General features: G+C 54.3%; 4 protein-coding genes across 6 annotated transcripts in view; 2 read left to right on the top strand and 2 right to left on the bottom strand.

Moving 5' to 3' along the window:
- Nucleotides 1–8,192, top strand: part of Dnajc17 (DnaJ (Hsp40) homolog, subfamily C, member 17) — a 51,792-nt gene extending 43,600 nt beyond the window's left edge. The window contains exons 5-11 of one of the 2 annotated variants that reach the window (XM_005381263.2): nt 109–194; nt 427–523; nt 1,080–1,123; nt 1,543–1,620; nt 2,145–2,225; nt 2,655–2,765; nt 8,010–8,192. In XM_005381263.2, the coding sequence (XP_005381320.1) occupies nt 109–194; nt 427–523; nt 1,080–1,123; nt 1,543–1,620; nt 2,145–2,225; nt 2,655–2,765; nt 8,010–8,129 (617 nt within the window). In that variant the 3' untranslated portion in view covers nt 8,130–8,192. The remainder of the gene's footprint in view (nt 1–108; nt 195–426; nt 524–1,079; nt 1,124–1,542; nt 1,621–2,144; nt 2,226–2,654; nt 2,766–8,009) is intronic. The other variant, XM_013512569.1, reaches the window with a different exon arrangement.
- LOC102027846 (chromosome unknown open reading frame, human C15orf62) lies at nt 3,908–6,951 on the bottom strand. Its single transcript, XM_005381264.2, has 2 exons — nt 6,853–6,951; nt 3,908–6,603 (listed from the first exon to the last, which is right to left on the bottom strand). The coding sequence occupies exon 2, from the start codon at nt 5,756–5,758 to the stop codon at nt 5,231–5,233; it is 528 nt and encodes a 175-aa protein (XP_005381321.1). The 5' UTR covers nt 5,759–6,603; nt 6,853–6,951; the 3' UTR covers nt 3,908–5,230.
- Nucleotides 8,193–8,289: 97 nt separating the features above from the next.
- Gchfr (GTP cyclohydrolase I feedback regulator) lies at nt 8,290–11,412 on the bottom strand. Its single transcript, XM_005381258.2, has 3 exons — nt 11,252–11,412; nt 9,649–9,743; nt 8,290–8,679 (listed from the first exon to the last, which is right to left on the bottom strand). Exons 1-3 carry the CDS (start codon nt 11,285–11,287, stop codon nt 8,556–8,558), a joined length of 255 nt encoding a protein of 84 aa, XP_005381315.1. The 5' UTR covers nt 11,288–11,412; the 3' UTR covers nt 8,290–8,555.
- A 7,168-nt stretch (nt 11,413–18,580) lies between these two features.
- The window catches only part of Rmdn3 (regulator of microtubule dynamics 3), a 19,116-nt gene continuing 15,511 nt past the window's right edge, over nt 18,581–22,185 (top strand). The window contains exons 1-4 of one of the 2 annotated variants that reach the window (XM_005381257.1): nt 18,581–18,669; nt 18,994–19,187; nt 20,879–21,068; nt 21,441–21,584. In XM_005381257.1, the coding sequence (XP_005381314.1) occupies nt 19,001–19,187; nt 20,879–21,068; nt 21,441–21,584 (521 nt within the window). In that variant the 5' untranslated portion in view covers nt 18,581–18,669; nt 18,994–19,000. Of the gene's footprint in view, nt 18,776–18,993; nt 19,188–20,878; nt 21,069–21,440; nt 21,585–22,185 lie in introns of both variants that reach the window. The other variant, XM_005381256.2, reaches the window with a different exon arrangement.

Below are 22,185 nucleotides of genomic sequence, written 5' to 3'. Positions count from 1 at the left end.
GGTGTTGCCCTGTTGGAGGCTTTGGGGAAGCAGCCAGAGCTGGGGTGAGCTGACGCCATGCAGAGACTGCACAAACGAGCAAGTGGGTCACATAACCCTTGTGCCTAGACCTGGAGGCCCGGGAGCGGCAGGCACAGGCCCAGGGGAGTGAGGAGGAGGAGGAGAGCCGGAGCACCTGGACGCTGGAGCAGGAGGTGAGCATCCGGCCTGAGCACCCTCTGCAGAGCAACAGGAGGAGGAATGGGGCAGGGTGATGTGCGGTGGGAGGGCTTGCTCTCCCCTTTCTGTGGGAGCAGGTGATTTGTCCCACCTGCAGGTTGCTGAGCACTTGCTTGCAAGTGGAGCCTCCCAGGGACCTTTTCAAGGTGAGCGAACCTGGAATTGGATCGGCACAGAATTGTCACCCCTCCGCCCCTCACTCTGCAGATTGCACGCCTACGAGAAGAGGGTTCCCGGCAGCTGGAGGAGCAGCAAAGGCTGATCCAGGAGCAGATACGCCAGGACCGTGAGCAAAGGCTGAGAGGTGAGGGCACCGTGCTCTCCTGTCCCCCAGGCAGCTCCATCTTGCCCAGAGTGGCCACAGTGACTGTTCTATTGAGCGGCTGTGGAGGCTTCCACCTGCAAGAACCCTGTAGATACCCCATGATCCCTCCTCCGACACACTCTGCGGGTCCCATCTTCTTACCAGTTCATGGAGGCTGTGTGCTTTTACTGTCTCTGGGACCTCCTGGCTGTTTTGTTTGGTCTTGGTCCCAAGCAGAGGCGGCTCTCTTTTGGAGCAGGTGAGCAGGGGAAAGGCCCAGGGTAATTGCTTCAGTGGAACTGTGTGGTCTGTAGCTCTTGCCCCAGAAAGTTTTCCCAGCTCTTCATTTGGAGAGAGCAACAGGTGATCTTCAGGAGGTGGGTGGGCAGGCCACCCCAGGCCTGGGGCAGGACTGCATCTGTCTTCCCCACCAGCCCCTCATGGCGGGGCAGATATTACCCTAGGTCAGGGGTGACCTTACCTGGTCACTCTGGCTCTGGACCACCTCTCCTGTGGATGCCTCATATTTTCCTTCTTCTTTTGCCAACATTTCCAGGAAAGGTGGAAAATACTGAAGGCAAAGGAACTCCCAAGCTAAAGGTGAGCCTGGGCAGAGTCCATGAGCCACCTCACAGCACCTCCCTCAGCAGGGGCAGATGGGCTTCTCGTGGGACTCTGGGTCTCTGAGCAAGTTGGCATCGCTACCACATGCTTGCCATCCTCCAGCCACTGGATACCAGGCTGCTTCTCAGAGCTGGCCAGGGTGGTTATAGCCCTGGCGATTGTAGGGCAGAGTGTCCCGCAAAGGCCCCTCGAGAGTGTATTACAGGGTGGGGATATCGCTGAGAGGGAGCTGGCTGCCTTGCCTCTCGGTTCTTATGAGGAAAACATGCTTTTGGTGGTACTCCCTAGACTACAGGTGCTTGGAGACCAGGAGGGCCTCTTCTACACCGGTGAGCTCAGATGTAGGGTCTGATGGTGCTGAACCAAATGTCAGTGCCTGAGACGGTGTCTTTCAGCTAAAATGGAAGTGCAAGAAGGAGGATGAGTCCCAAGGCGGCTACTCCAAAGATGTCCTCCTGCGGCTTTTACAAAAGGTCAGCCTGCTCTCTGCCTGTCTGTCCTATTTTCTCAGCCTACAACTCCGCCAGACCTCAGGACTCTGCCCTGCACTTCCCCTAACATCTCTATCTGCTTTTTCTTTTGTACTGTCGCATAGCCCACAGGACAGCCTAGAAACTTCTCCCCAGGCACAGTCCTGCTGTCACTTGTGTTGCCATGTGCCGTCACCGGCTAGGTGTCTCCTTCACTGCCTGAGTGTGCTGGGAGACAGGAGGTGGGGTCTGGCGTGAAAGCCCACCCTCTTTCCTCCATTCAGCTGAGGCAGCTGTGCCATCATGGCAGCCTGAGTTACGGGCCTTTGCTCATCTCCTTTGCAGCCCTGCACTCCTGAAATAAACTTTCCTTTCCTACCTCTGATCTTGCTTCTCTGGGTCCCTAGTAATAAGGTTATTCCCAGGCTGAGAATGTACCAGTGGGCCTCAGGGCTGCCCTGGCTGGTCTCTGGCACAAGCTGGTCCCTGCCAACAGCTCAGCCACTGGGACCTCTTTATCTCCACAGTATGGTGAGGTTCTCAACCTCGTGCTTTCCAGTAAAAAGGCAGGCACTGCCGTGGTGGAGTTTGCAACTGTCAAGGCTGCGGTGAGTGCTGCCTGCATGGGGCTCAGGAGTCATTGTAGGGCAGGGACCCAATTTTGTGAGCCCTCAGAGTTGGTGACCCACACTCACAGGGATCTCTGGGCCAGCTGAGAATGAAGGCTTACTCAAAAGCACCCCCTCCAAGTGCTGGGAGAACGCTCTGACTTTTAATTTCATGCTGGCCGCCTTCTACCCTGCCCTTTCTGGGTTCTGAGCCCTGGGTTTTGCTTGGCCAAATCAAAAAACATATCCCCAGCACCCTTCTATGAGACGGATCAGAGCTTTGGCCCACCACCATTTTCAGGTTGTTGGAGTTGCCTAGCTCTGCTGGGAAAACTAGATTGCTGGTTCTGTCCTCTCTGTGTAGTTCTGAGGGCCCCTTTACAGCTGATTTGCATGCATGGCACCAGGACTGGATGTTCCATTTGACAGGAGCTGGCTTTCCGGAATGAAGTGGGTCTGGTGAATAACCCTCTGAAGATTTCATGGTTGGAGGGACAGCCCCTAGGCATGGTGGGCCCCAGCCACCCAGAACTATCAAAGGTAAGGAGCCCAACCTCACCCAGGTAGGCCTGCTTAGGCTCAAGGACCTCCTCCCCTTTATATCCCTCAGGCACCTTTCCTCCCAAGTCAGGTCGGCAGGTTCACCAGCCTGAGAAGGAGGCTGTGATTCCCCGCTGATCCGTTTTCCTGTCTGAGGGCCAAAGGGGTCTTACCCTATACATTGTTTTGTTTTGTTTTTGTTTTTTTGTTTTGTTTTTCTCCGGTACCGGGAACCGAACTCACGACCTTGCGCTTGCCAGGCAGGCGCTTTTGCCGCTGAGCTAAATCCCCAGCCCCCCTATACATTGTTGTTGTTGCTATTATTTTGGGTGCTGTGGATCCAGCCTAGAGCTTCACGTATGCTTCACATATGTGCTGCGTCACTGAACTAGACCCCCCAGCTCAACGCAGTGCTCTTAGCCCCTGCTTTCCTTCTCCATCCATCTCCTGGTGGGGCTCACCCTCACCCAGAGGGCCCGCAGGGTGCTTGGCTGTGGTGTGAAGCGTTTGCAGCTTAGATGACCTAGTGCTGCAGGGGAGAGACTGCTGTCTGAGGCAGCCGTTTCCTTCCCCAGCTCATCAGTTTTCCAGGTGTGTCTCTGGCTCCCCAGACAGGAACTGACTGTGAAAGGGCAACATCCCCTCTAGAAAAACCACTGGCCCCTTGCTGGGGTACTGCTTGCCGAGCCTGGGTGCCCCACTCAAGGTATGCAGCTTCCGTGATGCTCGCCCGGTGCTGGCTGTCAGTCCTCGGCGCTCCGGGAAGGTGGTGTTCACTCCGCCTCCCAAGGCCCTGCTGTTTTCTGACTTAGATGCAGAGGCTGGGGTTGCAGGGCTCTTGCTCACACCTGACCCCTCCTTGGTGGGACAGATGGGTTTGGGGACAAGAGCCAGCAGTCTGGCCCTTCGTGTCTCTGAAACACTCCTGGTGCCTGTGGAGTGAGCCATAGCCCCACCCTAGGTTAGGAGTGTCTGTCCCTCAGGGACCAGAAGCTTTCTGTGAGTGTGTCCCACACCCAGAGCAGAGGAGGACTATGGAGGACTATGAAGCCGAGCCCAACTCAGGAACCCGGTTTAAAAGAAACCGCACTCCCCTCCCTTCAAGTTCTAGCACCTCGCAGCCCCAAGTAACACTCCACAGGTTGTGGTGGAAAGAACTTTATTATCTCCTGTATGCACAAAGGGACATTACAGCTCGGCACCTCCACGCAAGAGGAGGAAAGAAGGAGGCCAGAGGGGCGGGTTGTGGAGGCAGCGTGTATCAGAGCTTCTGTCCCCCATGGCCTAGCTGAGAGCTGCTGAGCTCTGGCTTCAGGTCTTCTGGCCAGGCCACAGGGTGAGATCGTCGCACAGCTGGTGGCCTGGATCCAGTGGGCTTGGCTGAGCTGACAGTCCCATTGTCAGGGGTTTGGGCAAGGCAGAGCTCCCCAGGCTTGGCAGAAGATTCTGGAGACTAGATATGCTGCTTCATGGTTTAGTATCCACCCTGACCCAGTGCTCGTGTCTCCTAGCAAAGGAATCTGCTATTGTTTCTGCAGCATTTCCCAAAGGCCGCCATCACAAATAGTTCTGGGGATCCTGAAAGTACCCCTTTGCAAGCTGTGTTGGTGCCTTTGGCTGACATTCCCTCCCTTGGGCCTAGGGATTGCTCCAGGCAGCCGTGGTGACAGGCTGTCTCTCACGGCCTCTTTCCTGTTAAGGATTCCTTTGCTCTTTCTCCTGCGTTTCCCTCCGTGTCTCCTGCTCTGCCGGCCTGTTCTTGTTCCTGCAGCCTCTGATGCTTTTCCCCTCCGTCTATCCCATGCATGGATGGCTCCAGGCCAGGGTCTAGCCAGCGCCGTCTGGGGGACCTAGTCCAGGGATGTCCGTGTTCTTGCTTGTGCTTCCCAGTGTGGTACCATTAACCACGTGTAACTGTGAGCATAGGAAACATGACTTGTGTAGCCCGGAACTGAATTTGCATTTTTATTTCAGTGTACTTAAATAGCCACATGTAGCAAGTGGCCACGCAATTGGACCAAGGCAAACCTAGTTCTCCCGTCTTCTCAGGCCTCACCACATTCCCCTTCAGCCTGGGTCGGACCACTTTTGCCCAGATGTGTCCTGTAACCTCTCTGCTGACAGTGGCTTCAGACGAGGCTGCTGCGGGGCAGTGTTGATTCTGCCCAGTTGGTGTCCTCACCCTGACTCGCCCCTGTGCCATCTTGTCACCCTACTGGCTTCTGTGGTTACGGGTGTGGCCTCCCCTTCCTGGCTTCAGCAGCTTCCTTCAGGGCTCCTGCTAGAAAATGACCCCAGCATTCCCACTGGCCTGTCTTTTCGTTCTGGCGTACCTTGGACAACTGTTCAGGATCTGGAAGGCAGAAAGAACCCTTGCCTCGTCCTTGTTACACAATTATACCCTCCTCCTCTGGGTCGCTGGGTCCAGCTCCTCCATCACCCCATTTCTGCCCCGCTCACCCCACTCAGAAACTGAGCTCACTGGGGAACTGCTCCCTCAGCATCTGTAGAACCTCCTCAAGAAGCGAAATCCCCAAGTCCACCTTGAAGGAGAAGAAAGGGTCACTGAGGTCTGCAGCAGGTGTCCTCTGGAAGGGGGCAGTGTCTGAAAGGTCCTCCTCTGAGGACTGATGGAGGGTGCCCGCCAGGGAGAGCGCCGAGGGCAGGGTGGCTGAGTAGGCAGCGGCATAGGCGGCAGGGGGCTCCAGGATGTTGGGGCAGCTGGAACTCTCTCGGTAGAGGCGAGGAGGCTTAGGTGGGGCCAACAGGGTGGCCCGGGGCTGCTCATCCCCCCACAAGGGCAGGCGCCGTCCATCCGGCCTCCCTTGAAGTTCCCGGATGACTTCTCGGTTGCTGTACTCCTCATGGTCACCACCGGCAGTGCTAGCCTGGCTAAGCACACTGCCCTGTCGCCGGAGTCGCCGTGGCCGCCCCAGGGTCAGTCGCTTGAGGAAGGAAGCATTGCGGAAGGAGCCTTTCCGCCAGGTCTCCATTGGACCCAGGGGAACCAGCAGACGCCTCAGAAGCCCGCAGTCAGGCACTCAACAGCAGCTAGTGACCATCTGGTCCCCGCTGGCCAGTGAATGCCAAGAATCGGGGACAGCCTGGGTGCCCCAGAAGCAGAGGCCCAGGTTTCTGCTCAGTGTGGTCCTCTGGCTAGCATCTTGGACGGTGACACAAGGCCCAGGAAGGAGTGCTTTTTGTCCAGGAGAGTAAAGAGCTGGGAGTTCTGGCAGCAAGAGGTCCCCCAGGAACAGGAGTGGCCTGGTTACCTGAGAGGGCAGTGGAAAAAACCCCGGCAGGAGCAGAGCACTTACTGAGCTGGGGCAAGGGCAGCGGGTGGCAGAGGAAGATCCTCACAAGCTCCTTCTGCAGGCAGGAGGCAGGTGTGCCCGGCTGATCCTCTCCAGCTGCTGTGGGCACCACCGTCTCTGGGCCAGTGGAGGACTGTGCCTTCTCCGCCGGCGGCTGTGGGACTGATGAGTGCCTTGGCTGTTTGTGCCAGTGTGGCGGTGGCGGTGTTTTGTTTTCAGCTGACTCAGTCAGGTGGGAAGCCGGGTTTCATGCGCTGAGGTAATTGCAGCATCCGCAGGCAGGAGCACGGCAGCTGTGACCAACACCCCAGGGCAATGGGGAGCTTCAGATTCCTCTTGAGACTGGTCTGGGGGCAGCCTGGGTTGTGTGTCACCGTGCTACTTCCTGTCTCACCGTAGCTCCACCACCCTGACCCCAGCCACTGGTGTGTCTGGGAGGGGCCCGGGAGGGGAGGATGAGAGACCTGTTGCTGAGGTAGGTGACTCAGTCCAGGGGCCTGGTGATAGGCCCTCATTAGCAGAGCCTGCAGGAATCCGAGGAAGGAGGCAGAGGGTGTGTTAACGGGAAGCAGCCTGTAAAGGGCTCAGCACCTCCCAGGGGTGGGCCAGGCCATGCCAAGGGTGACTCCAGCAGTAACGTGGGGAAGGGAGCGCTGCCCTCCCCACAGCCTGACAGCCAGTCCGGCTGCTCAGTTTCCTCCTCCGCCCTCTTTACCCTGAGGGCCTCCTGGGAGGAGGGCAGCGGAGGGCCAGGCCTGTGGCTCCCACCTCACCGTGCTCTCCTTGCCCTCCGCAGCGGGGTCTCCTTTGGCCCCTCTTCTACGGAGGGGCAGGGCCAGGGGGTGCTGCCATGGATTGCTGGTGTCCTAGAGGTCTGGCCGGGAGAAGGCAGCCAGAGCTGTGGGAGGGGCCGGGCTGGGCAGGGCTGAGTAGCACTTCCTGTTTCTCTGTGCCCCTTGCTCTGAACCAGTTGGCCAGGGCCCGGCAGCTTAACTCCAGCCACTCCCCTCTTATTCCCCGGGTTACCGACCATCCAGCTTTCCTCCTGGCTTGTCCCACACGGTGCGTAGCTCCGCACTAGACAGGCCACCGCCTCTGCACTGCACATGTGCTGCACGTGTCTCTGTGCAGCAGGTGGACCCCACAGTGGTCTCCCAGCAAGGGAGGACAGATCTGACTCCTACTGCAGACCTCATGAGGGTGTGGGGTTGGCGGCTCAGGGCTCTGCCACAGAGCTGCTTCTCCACCCCACAGCACTGGCCCACTGAGCTGCTTATTATTCATTCTTTTGATTATTAAAATATAGCTCTCTTTCACCCCACACTGTTCTGGCAAGATCATAAGAGAAACCGCGGGCCCTGCCCCCTGGGAGCTGCCGTGGACGTTTAGAGCCAAGGTGGCCTCCCGCTTGCTCTCGTGCCATGTAGAACGAGTTGGAGGCTGTGCCGCATGCAGGGCTCCGGCCTGTGTCCTCAGACCAGACCCGCAGAGCACAGGCAGCTGGGCAGTGGGGAGGGCACAGTGCTCTGGTCTGTGCCCGGCAGAGCTGCTCCCAGGGGAAGCCCGTGCCAGGCAGATGTGGGTCGGGACGGGGAGTGTCAGGTGATGGCTGAGAGGGGAGAGAGCAGACAGGGCCTGGCCAGCCACGAGGAAGTATTTGTCGGACAGAGAGGAACCAGGGATGACTGGATGTAGCAGTGCGGGGTGGGAGCAGCCGTCGAGAGGGCTGAGGGCAGCAGAGGCCGGTGTGGGAGCAAGGCCTGCTGTTGCTGAGAGCGCACGAGTGAGTCGGGGCTCCGGAAGGGTGTTTCTGGGTCCCTCCTTGCCTCTGTCTTCCTCCCTCCAGGACTCTCGGCCTGCAGCTCTGCCGAGCCCCATCCTCTGAATCCCCTGACTCCTCTGACACCTCCCTTTCCCTTCTGTCTCCCAGGGCTCAGTGCGGTCGGAGAGGGACTATGAGAGCCTCGTCATGATGCGCATGCGCCAGGCAGCCGAGCGCCAACAGCTGATCGCCCAGATGCAGCAGGAGGACGAGGGGCAGCCCACATAGCCTCGAACTCCCTCCCTCCCACTCCACAGCCTTTTTCTTAACCAGTTCCAATAAACTTTTTTTTTTAAAAGTCTACCACTGTCCGGTGCTGAGGCACTGGGCTCTCTCTGGGCGGGGCAGACCCCCAGCAATTTGAGTCATGAGTCACTGCCAGACAGAGCAGAGGAGCAACCACTCATCAGAGGCCTTTATTGGCGTGGACAGGCCACGCAGCACCTGCCCGCCCCTCCTGGGCTGCCCTCTGGACTGTGTGCTCCGGATGGACGCCTGCAGCTGGGGTGATGTAACGCCTGGGCCAGCCCCCCCCCCAGCCCCCCGCAAGGCCAGTCCTGCCCATCCATGCTCGGCTGGAGAAGGTGACGACCTGGGAAGAGTGAGCAGGCAGTCAGTGCAGCAGTGTCTCATCTGCAAGTCAGTGTGAGAAGGTCACTCCTTGTGCAGGCACCACACCAGGGTCTGGCCCACCCCTGTCATGCTCAGCACTCGGAAGCCCCTGCGTTCCAGCTTGTCCAAGACTATGCGAGGAGGGTCGTTGACATAATATTCATAGCTGCAAAGAGACCGGGGTGGCAGGCGACGTGTGAGAACACAGAGCAAGCCCCATGCAAAGCTGGGGGCCAGGCTGGTCAAGAGCTCCATCGAGTGGCACTTGCCAGGTGCTTCCTGGATGGCAGGCTAAGTGCATTCACAGACCTCTCTTGTCTAGCACTGCACATGCGCTAGTTCATTTTTTCCTCCTAAGTCTAACAAATATACCTTATTATTGCCATGTACTCTGTGTAGAGAGGCTTGAGCTGCTTACCAGGTGTGTTACCAGGTAACCCTGTGGTAGTCTGGAGCCCGTCCCGTCCTCCCTCCCCTGCTCGGGAGGAGCTCTCCTCATCCTGGCATCTGGGCCCCTCTGGCTGCCCCACTGTCCTGCAGTCCTGGAACCACGAGGCTGCCCCCGCTCTGGCATGGATGATGCTTGGTGCTGCAGGGCTGTGAAACAGGTGGGGGGGACACCTCATGGCAAAGGGGTAGTGCTGGCTTCTGATCCCCAGCCCTTGCCAAGGGGCTGGGCATGGATCTTTGAATTGAAACCCACTCTGGCAGCTCTTCTCACGATTCCAGAATCTGTGCGGCCAGGCTCCCCAACCCCCACGCTGAAGGAAGGGTATGGGCAGAAAAGGAAGCGGGGGTCTCAGTTCTGATGTGGAGATGGGGTAAAGGCCGTGTGCTGCAGCAGAGCTGGAAGCAGGACCCAAGCATCCTGCTGTTTCTAGAGCTGAGAGGGTGGGACAAGCAACAACCCGCCTATGGAGCCCTACAGCCCTAGACCAGACAGTCCTCCCGCCAGGATGGGCTCCTAAGCCAGTGGGGGCTTTCTGACTGGGGAGGGGAAGCTGCGGATGGGACCGGCTGCTACAGAGTCCTGCGCCCCAGGTGAAGGTGGCAGGGCCCGGGCTGGGTGGTGTACAAGGCCCGGGCAGGACGAGCAGCTCCCAGGGAGAAGGTGCTGAGGGGCACCCCTACTTACAAGTTGTTCCCCAGGACACTTCTCTTGGAGGCCCCCAGATGCTGCATCAGCTCCGGATCCGAGTGCTCGTCGCCCACCATGGTGGGGCCCACCTCCTGCAAGGTAAGCCAAGTGGCTGCCTGCTTGGCTGCCAGGGTCCTGGAAGATCTCACTGCGCTGCCTCAGCTGACTCCTGGCCCTGGGCAAACCAGGTGAGGGCTGAAGGCAGAAGTGAGGGGCCATGGAGGCTGCGGCCCATCAATGCTGAGCCTAGCAGTGTGGGCCTGCCTGACCCCTCCAGGCAGAGGTGGGCTCTACGGGATGATGCTTGGCACCCTCAAACAGGCACCACCCCATGTCTGTGTGTATTGAGGTCACCTGGAGAACAAAAGATGTGGGCACAATGTTCACATAACAGCTTGTGCCCGGCAAGTGAACTTAAGTTACCAAAAAGAGAAAAAAGGAAAACCCAAAACTTGTACGCACATTATTTAGCAGCCTTATTTGTAGTAGCCAAAAAGGTGGAAACAAAAGTTTGTTATCTGAGGGCTGGGGATTTAGGCTCAGCGGCAAAGCGCCTGCCTGGCAAGTGCAAGGTCGTGAGTTCGGTTCCCGGTACCGGAGAAAAACCAAAAAAAAAAAAAAAAAAAAAGTTTGTTATCTGATGACTGGGGACATAGAGTGCATACCCTAAGTGGCAATAAAGGCGTGAGCACCAATCCCTGCTGCAATGTGGATGGAGCCCAGGAACACGGAAGGAAGAGAAGCCAGACACGGGAGACCATGGAAGGTCAGCACGGAGATCAGCGGTCACCACGGGCTCGGGGAAATACGTGAATGTAGCGGGTGCAAGGTTCCTTTGGAGGTGTTAGAAACGTTCTAGAATTATGTTTGTACAACTCTGAATATGAAAAAAAGTTGACTTCTACACTTTAAGCGAGTGAATTCTTTGGAATCTAATTTTGGCAGTAAACTATAATTAAAAAAAAAAAAGAATCATTAAAGGAAGACATTTCTAAATATGCATTTCCAAGTTGAGAGAGAGTGTGTGCTGGCAAGGGGTCCAGGAACCTGTATTTCAGCTACTGGACAGGTGCAGATTACAGGTCCCAGACCGCTCCTCTCATGACGAACCCACCCACCTGCGATTTGCTTCATCCCAAGGGAGCTGGGTACCCTCTGCTGGTCACCTTAGCGTTAGGAAGTGGGGAGGAGTACCCTAATGCTCCAGGGGGGGCAGTCACCCAGCACCTTCATTTTCTAAAGAAAAGGCCGAGATCTGGGCTCCTGGCTGATGTCGGGGTGAACCCTCGCTGGAAGGGCCTCAGGGCGCCCCAGCGGCTGCAAGCGGCCGGGACGTGGCACGGGGCGTCCAGTGCCTTCGCCGCTCCTTTCCCTTCCCGTACCTCCGATGCCCTTCGCGTCCGCGGAGCGGCTCCCGGAGGGCACTGTGCAGCACGTGCGACGCCAGGGCTTCCCAGCGCCGGGCGTCGTGGGACAGGTCCCTCCTCGTCCCAGCCCCCCCAGGTGCCTCCCTGCGCGGGCCATGTCGCCCCGGGCCACCCAGCGCCGCCTGGAGCGCCCTCGACCCCCGGGGCCCTCGTGGCGTCGGGCGGGTGCTCACCATGCGGATCTGGGTGCTGATGAGCAGGTAGGGCATGGCTCGCGTCCCGCCCGGCTCCGGGCTCGGCTCTGGGCTCCGCCGGACAGCGCGCGGTTGGGACCTGCGGTGCGGTGCGCGTCCCGTTACCCCGCTCTGCTCCGCGGCGCCGCCCCCGCCCCCTGCCGCCCCCGCGGCTGGCCAATCAGACGCGGGCGCCGTGACGCTCCAGGCTCCGCCCGCCCTGCGCTTCTCCAGGTGGACTTGGCCCCAGGTCACTTGCGGTCTCTGTGCGGCGGAGCAGTGGTGTGACAGGGGCTGGGTGTGTGGGGCAAGGATGTCCCAAGGGACTGGACGCGTGCTGACCCTGCGCCCCCTTCCTGCAGCACCTTCAAGTCCTGCTGATCCCTCCTAGTCCCCCTTGCGGCCTGAGCGGAGAGCAAACTATGCTCTAGGCCAGCAGCCACCTGCCCAGAGACACGGCAACAGGCAACATCTTTAGCGCACCCACAACTTCCCCTCGCCAGAACACCTTTCCAGGAGATTCTTTAAGCTCCCAGGGAGCTGGGGCAGGAAGTTTGTGGCCTCCCCTGAATGCTGAGGCTGAAATTCCCTCCTGGCGCACAGCGCAGCCCCCCAGGGACTAATTCCCAGCGCAGCGGCGGGACCTCGTGTTTCAGTGGCGCTACAGCAACTGCGGGAGCCGCGCGGCTCCGAGCCGGGGTGCACTGACTCCACGGGTGGAATCCGGGCCCCGTGGGAGGAGCACTCGCAGGAGGTCACAAGGCCACGCCTGGGGCAGGTGAGCAGCTTCCTCCGCACCAGCTACCAGAGAGGGCGGCGAGTTCGCGGCAGGCGTCCCCATCCTCATCTGGCTGCAGCAAAATCTGACAGTTCAACATTCCTTATCTGCCTTAGGAGGAGTGGTTCCCTAAAAAGCAAAATAAAACTGAAAACACTCCATAACCTCACCCCGAAGACCCTGGAAATGTTTGCACTTGCCTCGGGTATTCACAGGCCATCCAACCCCGGGACAGACCTGGGAGAGCTGCAAAGGCAGTAAAAGGCCTGGTCCAAAGGGACCTCTGTGCTTCCCACCTGTAACCTGGACTAACAATTGAGTGGGCGGGAAAAGGCTCATTCACGCTCAACAAGGAACTTGTGAAAACGACAAAAGATTCATGTCTGTGAAGAATGCAAATACATCAGTGAGGAAAAGATAAACCAGTAGTGTAGAAAAACTATAGACAAACGATGGTCCTAGCACTACACAAAAGAACCCCGGCAGCACTAGAAATCCTGGAAAGGAAAATTCGGCTACATTTTAAATGACGCTGCAATGCTGCTGTACAGATTAACAAAAAGATGAAAAGATTTAAAATTTGTGGATGTTGGGGTGGGGGATTTAGCTCAGTAGTACAGGGCTTGCCTAGACGAGATGAGGCCCTGGGTTCAGTCCTTAGCACCAAAACAGTTTTTTAAAAATTATAAATATTGCCAGGTGGAGGTTTGCACCTGTAGTGTGTGTAAGCATTCAGAAGGAGGAGGCATGAGGATCACTTGAGCCCAGGAGTTGAAGACCAACCTGGGGGCTCCCTGTCCAAAAGGGAAAAAAAAAAAAATCAAGTGTTGATAATGCCTAATAATTGAGACATCACTGTTAGGTTTGCAAGTTGGTGTACCTAATACAACCAACAGGGATCCCTGTGCTAAAGCTGAACCTCTCATAGATGAGCCCCAGGAAAACTCATTCTCAGGGGGCAGGCAGCACTATAGTTGGCAAAAGTCTGGAAACAGCCCCTATATTCATCAGAAGCACACTAGATTAAGCCAGGTGTGGTGGAGCACACTTGTATGTAATCCCAGCACTGGGGAGGCTGAGGCAGGAGAATTCTTTGAGTTCGAGGCCAGCCTGAACTGCATAGTAAAACCCTGTCTCAAAAAAAAAAAAAAGAGAGACTAGAGTAAAAGTTTTTGGTAGCAGGGCATAGTGGTGCATGCCTGTAGTACTACCTTCTCAGGATGCTGAGGCAGGAGGGTGACTTGTGCTTAGGAGTTTGAGACTAGTCTGGGCAACATAGCAAGACCCTGTCTCTAAAAAAGAGAGAGAAAAAAAGAAAAAAAATATTATTGGTAGATTCATACAATGGAAACTTTATAGCACTGGAATGAGTGAAAAAACAAATCTTTCTGCACATACCTGTAGTCCCAGCACTGGGGAGGTTGAGGCTGTAAGGCAGGAGATTAGGGCAAGTGGATGTGACCTGTCAGGCTCAGAGATCCAGGACACATGCATGGAAAAAGAGTTCCCAAGCCCCACACCTGGGATCAATCAGAAAGTGCTCTCTTCAATTCTGGTGGAAATCAAGCAGGTTTTTGTTTGCTTGTTTGTTTTGTTTTTCTTCCAGTACCAGAAATTGAACTCACAACCTTTCGTTTGCCAGGGGGGCGCTGTGCCTCTGAGCTAAATCCCCAGCCCCAAGCAGGTTTTTGATAGGAAGGCCTAGGTCCCAGTCAGCCTGAGGAGTAGGGGACACAAAGGCAGTGACCATGGCCAGTAGGAGGGTTTTTAGTGGTCCAGTCTCACTGCAGTGTGTGCTTCTTTCCCTACCTTTAGTTGGCCCACACTTACTCTGGATGTCTTTTTGGGGTGGGGGGTAACCAGGAATTGAACTCAGGACCTTATGCTTGCCAGGTAGGCATGTGTGCTGCTGAGCTATATCACTGGCCCTCCTATACTCACTCTGTAGAGCATATTTCTTTTCCTACCTTTAATAAATGTAAAACTTTGCTGCCTTTTGCACCTGTCCTGTCCAATTCTTTCTACAGGACAACAAGAACCTGAAAAGAATCTCTAGAAGGGGCCCAAAGCACCCCAGAACCGTGGTAACAGCAGGAGGATCACTGCAGGTTCGAGGCCAGCCTGAGCTATACAGGGAATTCAAGGTCAGCCTGAACTACATGGACTACATAGTGAGATCCTGTCTCAAAACAATAACAAAATATTATTTGGTGATTTAAAAACTGTCAAAAAGATTCAAAATTGTAAATCTTTTGAAACCGTAAGTGTAAGAGAACTTTGGGGGCATTTTGGGAATTACTAGTTGGGAGACACAGGTTCAGACAGCTCAGTGTTCTGAAGGAGGTAGGGCAAGTGGAGCTTATACTGACAAAAAGCTCTTAAGTCATCACAAGTTAATTGCATTAGTCAGCTTCACAGTACTGTAGTGAAGTATCCAAGACTGTTACCTTATAAAGAGAAAGGCTTGTTATGGAGATTCTAATCCAAGACTGGGTGGTGCCCTTGCTCTGGGCCTCCATGAGGGCAGCATATCATGCAGGAGATCGTGGGGGGCACACTGCTCCCTTCAGGAGCCAGAAGCAGAGACAAGAGATAGGGCTCCCACAATCCCCTTTGGGGTCTTGCCCCCAGGGACCTGAGAACCTCCTGCTAGGCCCCTCCTAAAGGACTCATACTCCCCCACTGAGCCACCCTGGCTGTGACACATGGCCTTTGAGAGACACTCATCCAATCTGTAGCAAAAATTAAAATTGTTTGGAGAGAAATTTGTATTGAAGTTGGAAAAGAATGCAAGAGCTACGTGGTGTGGGCTGCGTGGCCAGTAGAAGATAAAGAAAATCACGGACCAGCCAAGTGGAAAGGTCTGTAAACAAGAGCCCCATCACCTCCTGATACGCATCTCCAGGTTCTGAGCACACTGTCATTATCTGGTCATTCCAGAGGCAGCCAAGGGGTGGTGGTGACCGACTCACCTTTGTAGGTAGCAGTTCTGTTCCCTTAATGACTTCTCAACTTCAGTTTGAAAAGTCCTTTCGGTGTTGCTACCACCATCATGTGCCTTTTATTTGAAAAGAAATCTATGTGATGAAATTATAAAGAAAAGTAGAACTCCTACAACCCCAGCACTGGGGAAGGCTAAGGCAGGATAGTCTTATGGTTGAGTCCAGCCAGGGCAAGTTATATATATATATATATATATATTTTTTTTTTAAATCTTTTTGAGACAGGGTCTTGCTATGCAGTTCAGGCTGGTCTTGAGCTCACTTTGTAGCCCAGGCTGGTCTCAAATGTGCAACAATCCTCCTGTCTCAGCCTCCCAAGTGCTGGGATTACAGGTGTGCGCCACACCCCCAGCTAGGTTGTTTTTGAGACAGGGTCTCACTGGCCTGGAACTCACTGTATAGCCCAGCCTAGCCTTCAACTGGAGATTACACATATGTGTCACCATGCCTGGCTATAAATGTACTCTTCATCTTTTTATGTACTCTTTATCGTTTTTTATACATATGTTATTAATATTTTTGTAGCCACAAATTATTATTATTTTTTCCATTACCGGGAATCAAACTCACGACCTTGTGCTTGCCAGGCAGGCGCTGTGCCGCTGAGCTAAATCCCCAGCCCCCGCAAATCATTTAATAAGAACAATTTTTAACCAGGTGTGGTGGCAGACCTATAATGCCAGCTATTTGGGAGGTTGAGGTAGGAGGATCAAAAGTTCAAGGCCAGCCTAGGCTACACAGAGAGACCTTATCTTAAAAAAAAAAAAAAAAAAAAGCCTAGGGATGTCACTCAGTGGTGGAGCACTTGTTTACAGTGTGTGCAAAGTCCTGGGTTTAATTCCTACATCTGGGGAAAAAATGAACAAATTTAAGAAGTAATACCCCCTCTCTCCCCCGTACTGGGAATGGAATTCACGACCTCACGCTTGCCAAGCAGGAGCTGTGCTGCTGAGCTAAATCCCCAGCCCCTAAGGAGTAATTTTTAAAAAAAAAAAATCATACAAACCTTCGAAGTGGGTGCAAGAAGAAAGACACCCCTCCCCCGCCTTGGGCCCGGGGGTCTGGGGTCTGCTCTGCTCACGTCTCAGACAGGGACACAGAGGGGGAGGAAGGAGACGCGAGGGCAGGCGTCGCTCAGAGGCAGCGCAGCTTTGAATTTGGGAAAACAGTGGTGCCGCGAGATAAAGCGCTCCATTCGAACAGCCCACCGCACCGCTGACTGCCTCGCGGGCCAGATAGCATCTTTAATATCCGGGGAAATAAATTTCCGCCTGGGCTGCCCAGCTGCCGGCGCCTCTCCGCACCATCACAGAGGTCATCACAGAGCTGCTCCCCAGCCGACAGAGGAAACCGTCCTGCGGCAGAGCGCCTCCTCCATCCTCTCTGCACCCCCAAAGCACCTGCCTTCCTGGGTTTACGGAGGGCTCCTGTCGGGGCTGCGCTAGGCACCGAGGACAGGGGCGATGAAGCTGGCGTGGACCTCACCTGACAGAGTGAGCACAGACAGATTACAAAGCAAACTATCACCCCGTCACGGAGGTAACGGAGCCTCAGGAGCGAAGACAGAGATAAATTCCGACGAGGTGGGAGGCCTGGGAAGGTTTCCCAGAGGAAATGAGTTTTGTTTCCTTGAAAATAAAGTTACTCTGTTTTCTTATTGCAGAAGCGACACATGCTTATTACACAAAAATGAGAAAAATATGAGGAAAGCATATTAAAAGATTTTTCATAGCTTGGTGTGGTGGTGCATGCCTGTAATCCCAGAGACCCAGGAGGCTGAGGCAGGAAGAGTGAAAGTTTGAGGCCATCCTGGGCAGCATAGCAAAACACTGATTCAACAGTACAAAAAAAAAAACAAAAACAAACAAACAAAAAAAAAAAAACAAAAAAAAACAGTACAAAACACTTTTCTCATCACCAAAACAATCATAATTAATGCCTTATGTTTCTCAAAGGATTCACATTCAATTTACTTTTAAAATTAAATTTAGAGGTTATTGAAGTTATATTCCTTAGACTGTAGGGTGGGTACCTCGGCACTTTTGTTCTTCTCAAAGTTATAAATAAGTGTATTATGTGTGTAAAATAGCTCACAATGAAAAGATAAATATAGGGCTTAGTCAAGGATCTTGGGAGGACTGGTCTAGGTATTTCCATTGTCATTACTAGGACTCCCCTGCCCCAATATTTTTTTTCTGGCAAATCAAGAAAGTTTGATATGATTTAAAGAAAAAAGTTACATTACATATAGTCATTTAAATAAGTTGTAATCTGTTACATAAAACATAATTATGAAACATTTTAAATTTTATTACTGAAACTACTTTAAAGCCTCAAAGTAAAAAGAAAAAAATCAAGCTAACCTGCTGGGGGGTAAAGTGATGCCCCGCAGGCAGGTGCAGTGGAGCCTGAGTCTGCTCCCGGTCTCCAGGTGGAAGCTGTTTTCCAACCTTTCAACAGGCAAATGGGATGCGTACAGCAAGCACCCCTCCATCAATCAGGAAGTGGAAGCTGAAATGCAAACAATTTCCGGTCTGTTTCCCAATTTTTTGTTTGCACATGTATTAGGAATTTTTAAAAATTGACATAATAATTGAATATATTTATGGGATATAATATGATTATAAGCTAAAAATATATATATATTTTTTGAGACAGGGTCTCACCATGTAGTTCAAACTGGCCTTTAACTGTGTAATCCAGGCTGGCCTCCTGCCTCAGCCTCTGGAGTGTTGGTATTACAGGTGTGCGCCACCACGTCTGACGCTTTTTTTCCCTTTTTCCAGTTCTAATGATTGAAGCCAGGGCCTTCCTCGTGCTAGGAAAGTGCTCTACAGTGAGCTACACTGCCAACCCTTTTAATTTTACTTTAAGACAAGGTTTGCTAAATAGCCTAGGCTGGTTTGTAATTTTTCCTGTCTCAGCCTTTCGAGTAGCTAGGATTACAGGGGTTCTTCTCCGAACCCAGCTGAAAGACTTTTTGGTTCTGTGTGTATCTACAGTCAGAGCGGTGTTTGGGGGGAAGGCTGGTGGGGTGCCACCCAAAGCTCCGTGCACCCCTCCCCGAGCTATACCCCAGCCCTGCGACCGAGCTGAGTCAGCGGCGGCAACCAGCTGCAGGGAATTTTGTGGATAACCATGTATCTGTTTTCATTGATCTGCCGAAGGCGCTGCTACTGGGGTCACCGAGTAGTTTGTGTGGAAGATCCTGACGCTGTTAACTTAAACCAAAATGAAGTATGAGCTGAGCCAGTGTTAGAAAAAGTCGGGAGCGGGCTGTTCGGGAGAGAAGCGCTGTCTCCCGGCGGAAGCGAGGGGGAAGGCAAGAGCGACGCTGAGCAGACAGATGACTGGTGTGCCTGAAGGGAAACAACCACCGGCGGCCGGCCGGCAGGACAGTAGAGTTAACTGCAAACCTCCCGGACTCTGGTCTTTCGCGCTTCCGGGACGCCAGGTTCCTTTCCCGCCCTCTGTTGACTCCGCCCCTAGGCGGTGCCCTGAACGGAGGCGGGGCCACGTGAGGTCATCTCGCCGCGCCCTCCAGCCTGAGCGGGGCGGGTGGCGCAGTTTAATTGACGTCACGGTCATTGACAGCGTGGGGCAGCGGCGGTTCTGCTGCCATGGTGGCCGGCGGCTGGGTAAGGGTCGGCGTTGACCTGCTGCCGGGCAAGGGCAGCTTCGGGGTCCGGGCGTGAGGAACGAGGACTCTGCAGCCGGGACGGCGAGTTTGTTGTCTGCAGCTTGGTGAGGCCAAACGTGGGGAAGATTCGGGAGCAGGCTTTGCTCAGGTCGGGGGTGTGTGGGAGCAGGCTTAGGGAAAGGCGCGGTGGTCGGGGCCAGGGGCTGGCAGAACCTGAGGGTCCGGATTGGGGTAGGAGTCGTGGGAGCTCGGGGTGTGGTAAGGGGCGGTGCCCGGCGTGGGTGCCCCGGGCTCACGCGTCCCCCCGGCTCCGCGGCTGCAGGTGCATCATGTCTAGATTGGGGGCCCTGGGCGGCGCCCGCGCTGGGCTGGGGCTGCTGCTGGGCACCGCTGCCGGCCTGGGGTTCCTGTGCGTGCTCTACAGCCAGCGATGGAGACGGACCCAGCGCCGTGACCGCAGCCAGAGCCTGCCTGGTTTCTTGGACTACGAGCAGACTTCAGGGCCCGGACGCCAGGGTACGGGGCTGATTGATGGGCCGGGGGTCGGGCAGCCTTTGGCCGACCCTGTGGGACAGGGTGGCTTTCTTTGGAAAATTTACTGAAAAGAAAGACCTTTTCATTTTCTGTACTCTTTTTCTCTATAATCCCCAGAAAGTGCAGTATATTGGGGAAAACTGTTCAGCTTTCACTTTTGATTCCGACCGCAGTAATGCTATGTGTGCATTAAAGCCACTTGCCTAGAGTTGAGTAAAGGCTGTAGTGGGAGGAACAGTCCAAAAGAAGGGAAAAAAAATTCTTGTAGGAGTTAAAAGTCTTGAGGTTTATATGTTAAATTACATATGAAAATTTGAAGAGAACTTGGAGACTAATCCAAGCCTACTATCCCTCTTCTGAAGGAATATTAAGGAAGAGTGTAAATTTCCTGAGGTTGTCACAGTGTAAGTGGCAAGGTGGGCCTGGTCACCTGGCCCAGGTACTTCCCACCGCATGGCTGTGAGCACTCATGCCACTTGAGCTGAATGGCTGGCAGCCAGCAGCCACAGCTGAAATGAGTTGTGTATTGTTTCCGCAAAATCTTGATGTTACCTCACTTAAAGCAAGCTGCTCCCATTTTTTTGTTTGCTGGAGGATCATTTAGAATGTCTCACCTCGTAACAATTGGAAGTTAATATTTTCTCTACCATTGTCAGATAGTTTGGAAAACTTAGCTGTGGAAGAGTCCTGCGAGACTGTAGCTAATGGTTAGCATTGGATAATGTGTTCATGCGCTTTCTTTTTTTAATGTCTTTTTTTATTAGTACATGTTTGTAGTACATAATGTTTACGTTCCTTGTGGGGAATTGGTACATGTACCTTCCCTCCCTTTTGTTCATTTGTTTTGTAATTTCTTAGCAGTCGCCTGACGCCTTGTACTGAGGTCAGGACAAAGCGGCCACATTCCCAAGGCTCACTTTTGTTCTACATTTGCGAACACTTCGAGATATGTACTGCAGTCGGCCTAGATTCCCTCTAACAAGGGATTTGTGCCTGCCTGTTCTGTGGATCCTGGCTTCCTGCTTTCTTTCCTGTTTTTCCATTTTCTAGTCTAGTTGCCTCCAGTCTCTCACACTACTAGCATGTCACTGCTGGCATTCACCTGGAGCTCAGCCCGGGGTTGGGTTGGTGGGGCTTGGTAGTGGCGTTTTCCCGGCACTTTGGATGGGTTTTTTCCAGTGTGCCCATTCTTGGTAACTGCCCCTTCTCTCTTTACCCCCTCGAGAATACTAAATGAAGTTCTCAAGAGGAGTGGAGTTTTCTTTATTATTTGTGAAGTGAGAGAGCGGAGCGAGTTGAGTTTTGCTCTGCAGTTGGTGTTGACTCCCCACACTGGGCATTGAGGTCAGGTGCAGGTTTTTCTTTTACTGTAGCAGCCGTCCTGTCTTGTAGGTGCTGCAGCCTTGCAAGCAGTTTACTTTATCTGCCGTGAACAGCAGTCCTGAAGAGCCCTGGTGTGGAAGAGCAGAGGGCTCTTGCTTAGAGATTGGGACCTTAGTTTTCTCTGGGGAGCTCCTGGGACTTATCACCATGACTTGCTGTGAGCATGTGCTATCTGAGCTTCAAGGTCGTCTTCATAAGTTGGACTCCAGTGAGAAGCAAGTGTCCTGGGACTCCAGTGAGACCTTTTCTCATGCTCGCCCACGGGCGCCCTGTCTCCTTCCTTCCTGCAGTGACGCTGTTTCGGGTCCCAGGCGAGGCAGGAGATGCGGCGGTGCTGTCCAGCCTCCCGCAGGCAGGGCAGGAGAAGGTGCTGGACCGCCTGGACTTCGTGCTGAGCAGTCTTGTGGCTCTGCGGCGGGAGGTGGAGGAGCTGAGGAACAGCCTGCAGGGACTTGCTGGGGAGATCGTGGGGGAGGTGCGGTGAGTAAGCAGCCCCGCTCCTGCTTTGTCCCGCATCCTTCTATTCTCTAGCTCCTCAGCCTTTACCTGTGGGGTATTCTGGCCGCACTTTCGGTCTCTAGGAAGCCAGGTTTTCCGCTTCTGACCTAATTGCCGGTGGGGGTGGGGAGCTATACACCTGGCTCGGGGCTGGACGCAATTTCCTTGCCGCCTTGCAGCTGAAATGCTCTACTCCGTGCTGCACAGCTGCGCCGGGCGGCTTTCCTCACTGTTCTGAGGGTGGACCCCCGGGGTCTTTTCTGCTAGTGGCTTTCGAACCAGGAGGAGTAGTGAGGGAAAAGACCTGGCTGGATGAGGCCTAACGGTTCCTGTGCGATGGGATCTGCTTTCCAGATCCCACTTGGAAGAGAGCCAGCGAGTGGCTCGGCGGCGAAGGTTCCCGTTTGCCCGGGAGAGGAGCGACTCCGCCGGCTCCAGCTCTGTCTACTTCACCGCCTCGTCCGGAGCCGCGTTCACAGACGCCGAGAGTGAAGGCGGGTGAGTCCCCTCTCCTGGAGGCAGTTGTGAGAGTGCTTTGTGAAAAGTCCTACTTATCAATGGGAAGTGAAACCCAGCTGCTGTGAGGGTGTGAATAAATCAGAGCCCTGGGAAGAGAAGTCACGTGCAGTTTATGCCGTTCCCACAGATGGAAGTGCTCCCAGTGGTTATCGCTTGTATCTGTTATTTTCCTGCGTCAGTTTGGTTTTCACGTAGTTATTACAATACATTTTTATTAGTTTGGGAATTGCCCAGTGTTCTCACAAGGACTTTGTAGGTATTGTTTCCTGACTTTGCGCTTTTCTGCCAGCGGCTGAGCAGTACGCAGAGGCGGAGGCCGCAGCTCTCCCTGTCCTGGGGGCTGTGCTGTCCTCACACGGGCTCTGTCCACAGCACTTGCACCTGTGCAGTGGGGCAGCTGTCGTCTGACCTTAGGCCTTCCCGTGAGGTGGGACAACCTCTTCCAAGCATGGTCAGCCTACAGGCTTTTAAATTTTTTTTCCAAGTAGTGGGATTGAACTTGGGTGCTCTGTGCTGCTCTGAGCCACATCCCCAGCCTTTTTATTTTTTATGTTGAGACGGGGTCTTGCCAAGTTGCCCA

Source organism: Chinchilla lanigera, unplaced genomic scaffold, assembly GCF_000276665.1.
Source record: "Chinchilla lanigera isolate Chin_1 unplaced genomic scaffold, ChiLan1.0 scaffold00015, whole genome shotgun sequence".
NCBI classification, from domain to species: Eukaryota; Metazoa; Chordata; class Mammalia; order Rodentia; family Chinchillidae; genus Chinchilla; species Chinchilla lanigera.
This window is presented reverse-complemented; position numbering and strand designations above follow the sequence as displayed.